General features: G+C 39.8%; 1 protein-coding gene across 1 annotated transcript in view; it reads right to left on the reverse strand.

Moving 5' to 3' along the window:
• Positions 1 to 3220: 3220 nt before the first annotated feature.
• ARSK (arylsulfatase family, member K) overlaps positions 3221 to 6396 on the reverse strand; it is a gene marked incomplete at both ends in the record, with an annotated part of 9293 nt that continues 6117 nt past the window's right edge. The window contains 2 exons of the mRNA XM_010088166.1: positions 3221 to 3491; positions 3573 to 3797. Coding sequence (XP_010086468.1) covers positions 3221 to 3491; positions 3573 to 3797 — 496 coding nt within the window. The remainder of the gene's footprint in view (positions 3492 to 3572; positions 3798 to 6396) is intronic.

Genomic DNA, 6396 nt, shown 5'->3' on the forward strand with positions numbered 1-6396 from the left:
ATAAGACTTGCATTACACCCACTTCACCATCTGAATACTTTTTATCGTGCTGGCACTAAAAATTAAGCCAAACCTACATTTTTTTCTGAGATACGAGAGCTCTATTTCTGTAGGACTAGGCACAAATGACATGCAATGTTTATAGCTTCATAGCTATGTTTATAGCTGTTTAAAACTTTGTTTAGTAAGAAATAAATAGTGGTGAAGCCGAAATCCCCCCAACCCCAGCATGCAGAAAGGGGCTGTAAACAGCATCCTGGGGACATCTGGTCTGGCTTCCTGATCTACTGCAGGATCACACGTACCTTGGCCATTCTTGACAAATATTTTCAATTTATTTTTAAAATACATTTCAGTTACAGTGTTTAGATAACTTGACAGGCTGTTTTCATGTTTAACCACTTACAGTTCTATTCTTTTTTTTTCTCCAAACAGCTCATCCAAACAGCCCTGACTGAAAAAAAAAGAAGTTTCTTTTTCTGCTCTCAGTGCAGAAGGAGCATTTACAGAGCTCTTACATGAGCCTTATTCACAGTTGTGGACTTACCAAGGTGGCTGAAACAAACCTAATATGATTTACAAGTCCCTTATTTTCCTCCGAATCCTCTGGTCTGTTTACATCCTTCTTAAAAAGCACAGCCTTGAAGCAGAGACAATACCCTGAGGCTTCACTAGTGTTAAGAGTAGTAAAAATAATTCCCTCTTGTGTTTTATATGCAACACTCCTTTAAATTACCCTAGAACATCACTTGTTTCCTGTGTCACCACATCCTGCTGTTGATTCATACTCTGCTTCCGGTTCTTTAAAATCTCCAGGTGTGTGGGGCTTTTCATTTTTTTTCGGCAAAACTGCAGCCTACAGAGCTTGTTGTTCACCATTTTAACATTTTTTCCTCTTACTTTTTATTTTGACCTTTAACTAATCCATGATGAATTTTATCTGATTGATTTCAGATCATTTATTCCAGCTAATCAAGACTATTTTGAATTTTAGCCTATCCTCAGAAGTGCTTATAGCTCTCCCAGGGTGCATTTTCCTATGTTTAGTAAGGAAAACATCCCTATGCCCACATTCAAATTACTTATACCAAATAGTACTACATCAAATTCCTGTAAGCCTTATCTGATCAGCCTTCCCACTTCCTGATTTTTGTTATCTACTACTGAGTTTGATTTTAGCCTTTATCCCAACAGAGGCAGCAGACGATTATTTTCAGGTGATCTGTTGGTAAACAGACATTAGCAGCTTCTTACCTCTCCAGTGACCACTACGACCTTGTGTTGACAAAAATAATCCCCATTTTTGTTCTTCAGGACAGTGATACCTCTACTGCCTTAAGAAAGGTTCATAAGCCGATAAGGCCAATGCCCTCAGTAGTCTCAGATAAATCTCATGAGGCTGCGTTGACGTGACTGCATCTAATATATACGCTAGTAACTTCTTTAAACATTTTCTAGTGATCTCTTTAAACATTCAGTCATTAAAAAAAAGCACACACACAAAACACATCCAGTTCACCATAATTTCATTTTACTATATTCTGCACAATGTACTGCGTTTTGTCCAAACCTCTGGAAAGTGATCAATTCATTTATTCTTTTCCCTGGTGAACGAGCTTTCATACAGATATATTTATTTCCTCTACTTACGCAGCCTGTGTACACTGCACTGCTCAGACGTGTTTTTTGTTTACATAATTTCATCACTATCTGAACTGATTTGAGCAAGAATTATAATGAGATATGTGCTACAGCACTGGAAAGTTTATTTTAATTAATCTGCTTCTTGTGTATAAAACAAACAAAAAACAAAAAAAAAAAAAAAAGGAAAGAAAAAATGCTACCATAGCAGTAAGTAGTATAAGGTTAGCCCTCATGTTCTACAAACACAAAAATATAAACCAGCTAAAATATTCGTAAATACGTACCTAATTCTAGTGTGGTAAGCAGTTTAAAAATTGCATGAAGAGTGCTTAGCCATCAGAAAAGACATGTATTTTTCATGTTTATTTTCATTAGCTTATTGCTACCAATGAAATTTCATTCCAGAAAGCACTTAGGTATGAAGTATAATGTCACCCTGAATTGTTACTATAGCAGCAATAACTGTGATCAAGAATTAGCAAATGTAAGTGATGCTGCAATTATGTTTTTCCTTAAGCAAAAGTTAAGAGCTACTAGATAAATCCTACCTTCTTCCAAAACTGCTTTGGTTTTTTGTCACGTCCCTGGAAAAATATGAAACTGTATTTTTATGTTAACTTGTTCACAAGCTTCAATTGCATCTCCTCTGTGTACATTTCAGGTTCCAGTTCTCCTCTCGCTGATGCACATTAAAACACTTACCTGCAGAATTTAACTGCATAATGGAGATCTACTCAAGTAGTTTTCATCTCACGCTGTGCAAATCACAGTATCAGCTTTCAGAGAGCAGCTCTACTCACATCGGATTTTTGTTGCTGTTTTGGTTTTTTTTTGTTGTTGTTTTTAATTTCCAACAGTGACCAAGGACAGATTCCTCTTCACTTACACACGTTTAATTAGTGGCCTAGGCATATGATGGAATTTTAAACAGCAAGGAGTGGTAAGTACCAGATCCAAAAGCAGGAGATCAGAAGACAAATCTTGACAAGATGGAGAGTCAATCATGTATAAACTAGAACACTGAGTAAGTATTTGAATAAACTGCATCTACCTTCAGCTCAATGCCAGTTGTTAACATTTTGATTATATTTTAACCTCTACAGATTCTCTAAGGGGGATGAATGTGTATTCATTGTGGACTTAAAACCCAGCTTGATGGAAAGCGGGCTCCAGCACATTCCACTGTAGATGGTATCCCACTACACTAAATTTTATAATACTTGCTTTAGTCTGTCCTTAGAAATGGAAATTCCTGTTGAGTTCTAACGCCTAATATTCTGCATTTTTTGCAACCGGCTAAATATTCCATACACGCAATTAGTACTTATGTACTATCTTTCCCATGTATATTCAAGTGTTACAGAATTATAGCATGCAAAAATCCAGATTTGTTGTGCTAGCTAGTTATATAAAATGCTTTTGGGTTTCTAACACAAAGCAGTAATTGTTCGGGCATCTTTGTTGTCAATAGCTTGTATTAGACAATAATTCAAACACTCGAAATGCAGCATAATATTACAAACGCAGAATGTTTTCACATCCCTGGTCATATTCAGTCTAGGTTGTTTTTACGTACTTCCTTTGACTAAGCCACTTGTCAATTGCATTCTCGTATTTTTTTGGTTCCTTTAACCAGTCTTGATGCCACCTAAGGTTGGCAATAACATTTGAGTAATTCTGACCCAAACTTTGTTTCCAGCTGATAAACTGTCTTTTGTTATACTCGTGAACAGAAGAAGAAACCTTTGGATAGTTTACTATGGAGCGGAGTAATTTGTCCAAGGAATGTACAATCACTGGGAATTTTACAGCAACGTTCGTTAGCTCATCTGGATCGTCAGAAAGGTCTGGAACAAACAAAAAGTCAGTTAATAGCCAATCTATATTTAAGTAAATTAATCAGTTAGTCCATAGAAGTTACAACGTACCAAACAGTTGTGGAAGTACTGAATGGCCATCTGAGTATGCGATATACTTCCATTTACCGCTTCGAAGCATGTACGTGGAAGCATTCACATTGCATCCGTGGAACTCACTCAACACCCACGAGGGCCTCGGGCCTCTGGGTGACACTTCATCTTCAGACCTTCCATGTAGCAGCGGGATAAGAGAATATCCACTGAGGTTCCACGGGACAGGAATCCATGCTATATCTAAGCAAAGATACACAAAGTCAAAATGCTACTGCAGTTATCGTGATTAAAAAGGCCTAACGTAATGCTACAGGTGTCTGAACATAAATTCTATTTCAGTAATAAAACATGCATTCCTAATTACTCTCCTCGTAGAACACAGGGACCCCAAAAATAAAAAAAGAACTTACAGAACTTCCCAAGGTCAGCTGCCCATCATCTTGATCAGAGGCAATATCAGCTGTGTCTAAATCAATCTTTAACAGATGTTTATTAAAACTGATCACAATACCCTCAGTGATGGGTGGTGATTTTTTTTTTTTTTTTAGCCATTGTTTTATACCCTTCCCTTCTGCTTGAACAATGTCAGGCAGGAGAAAGAGATTGTCATAGCATGAAAGGACTCTAAAAGCTCCATATCCAACATGGCCTAACCATTCATTCCTTTGCTAACAACAGTGCTAAGCTCCTATCTAGCATTCTTTATCAGCGAATAACAAAACACTTTTCAAAAGGTCGTTACTATGGTTATCACCTATAACTGCTGGGGAAACTGAGAATCAGGGCCACTTGCTTCTCTGGTAGGCCTGTAAATAAAGATGGTATGAGGTGGTATCAAGACAGTGCACACACAGAAAACACTGTATGACTCCATAGCCTACTAGATGGACCATAGAAGATGCTGCAACTTGAATAAGCTCCTCAGAAACAACTTGCATCACAAGTGTCTCTAGCTCCCAAAGATCAGGTCAATATTAAGAGGCTGCAAAGCTCTCTCAATAAATATTCTAAAAAAAATAGTTGAGAATCCCAAGGATGTTACCTAAACTCTGGTGTCCTAAAAAAAAGTATGAAGGTATGACAGTACTGCTATTTTTAATCACCCTACTGAACATAGCATATAGGAGTTCAGAATTCAACATTTTCCATTTCACAGAGGACTCTGGTAGTATTTTATCTTCTGTTCCATGCCAAGTGGCGATACTCAGTGAATATGGATTGCCCATAGGTGACTTTTACCTTCATCGGCACATATCTTCCTTTTTCTCCTGTTTCTAGAGCATATACACCTGTCATTAATCCCCAGTCCTTCCTTTAGTAAATAAAAAGGCCAGCATCTGACTAAGCCCTAGGAAGGCCTGTAACATGTAAACCCAGTAGCTTCCAGTGTGTGGCCTAGGAACTTGGACAAATACACACTTGTTTTGAAAAAGTGAAAAAGGCATATAGGCCGACCTCTTCTGTCACCATAAACCAGTAATGGTATTAATTGTGGTAACTGCATTTTCCACATAGAAAGAATGCTCCAGGCTGGCACCCTTCAGTACCTCCTGCTTTTCCAACAGAGATCCGAAGGTACTTCCATCCAGACTAACAAAGCCTGCACTGTCTGGAGGAAAGGTTATGCTCCATCCTGTTAAAAATGGAAGAGCTGCTGCATTCCTGGTGGAATTATCCATATCACACAGATTCTGCTGGAATCGAAACATCTGTACCACACTCGCTATAGGGTGCACCTAAACTGAAAGTCAGTAAAGGAGGAAACATTGAGTGAGGTGTTTGGATGGTGCCTTAACAGAGACTATTGCCCTGAGACAACGCAAAGCAAAGGGATTACATTTATCACAAAAAAAGACTTGAAATCTGTTTCCTCACTAGTAAGCAGTAGCATGGAGCATGAAGAGATAATAGATGACAGAGATGATTCTTCATGTTTTCACATTCATCTTGATGTACATGCCTTTTTGACACTTAGATTACAGGAAAGGGGAACTTTTCTCAGTATCCTCGCGGCTAAACTGAGGAAGTGCGATCTGGATGATCGGGTAGTGAGATGGATTGTGAACTGGCTGGAGAAAAGCCAGAGAGTTGTGGTGAATGGGATGGAGTCTAGTTGGAGGCTTGTAACTAGTGGAGTCCCCCAGGATTCGGTATTGGGACCAGTGCTGTTCAATATATTCATCAACGACTTGGATGAGGGAGTAGAGTGCACCCTCAGCAAGTTTGCTGATGATACGAAACTGGGAGGAGTGGCTGACATGCCAGAAGGCTGTGCTTCCATTCAGCGAGACCTAGACAGGCTGGAGATTTGGGCGGGAAAAAATTTAATGCAATTTAACAAGAGCAAGTGTAGAGTCTTACATCTGGGCAAGAACAACTCCAGGTACCAGTATAAGTTGGGTACTGAGCTGTTGGAGAGTAGTGTAGGGGAGAGGGACCTGGGGGTCCTGGTGGACAGCAGGATGACCATGAGCCAGCACTGTGCCCTCGTGGCCAAGAAGGCCAATGGCATCCTGGGGTGTATCAGAAGGGGGGTGGTCAGTAGGTCGAGAGAGGTTCTCCTCCCCCTCTACTCTGCCCTGGTGAGACCGCATCTGGAATACTGCGTCCAGTTCTGGGCCCCTCAGCAAAAGAGAGACAGAGAACTGCTGGAGAGAGTCCAGCGCAGAGCCACAAAGATGATTAAGGGAATGGAGCATCTCCCTTATGAGGAAAGGCTGAGGGAGCTGGGTCTCTTTAGCCTGGAAAAGAGGAGACTGAGGGATGACCTAATCAATGTTTATAAATATGCAAAGGGTGAGTGTCAGGAGGATGGAGCCAGGCTCTCCTCTGTGACATC

Source organism: Pterocles gutturalis, unplaced genomic scaffold, assembly GCF_000699245.1.
Source record: "Pterocles gutturalis isolate BGI_N339 unplaced genomic scaffold, ASM69924v1 scaffold53536, whole genome shotgun sequence".
In the NCBI taxonomy this organism is placed as follows: Eukaryota; Metazoa; Chordata; class Aves; order Pterocliformes; family Pteroclidae; genus Pterocles; species Pterocles gutturalis.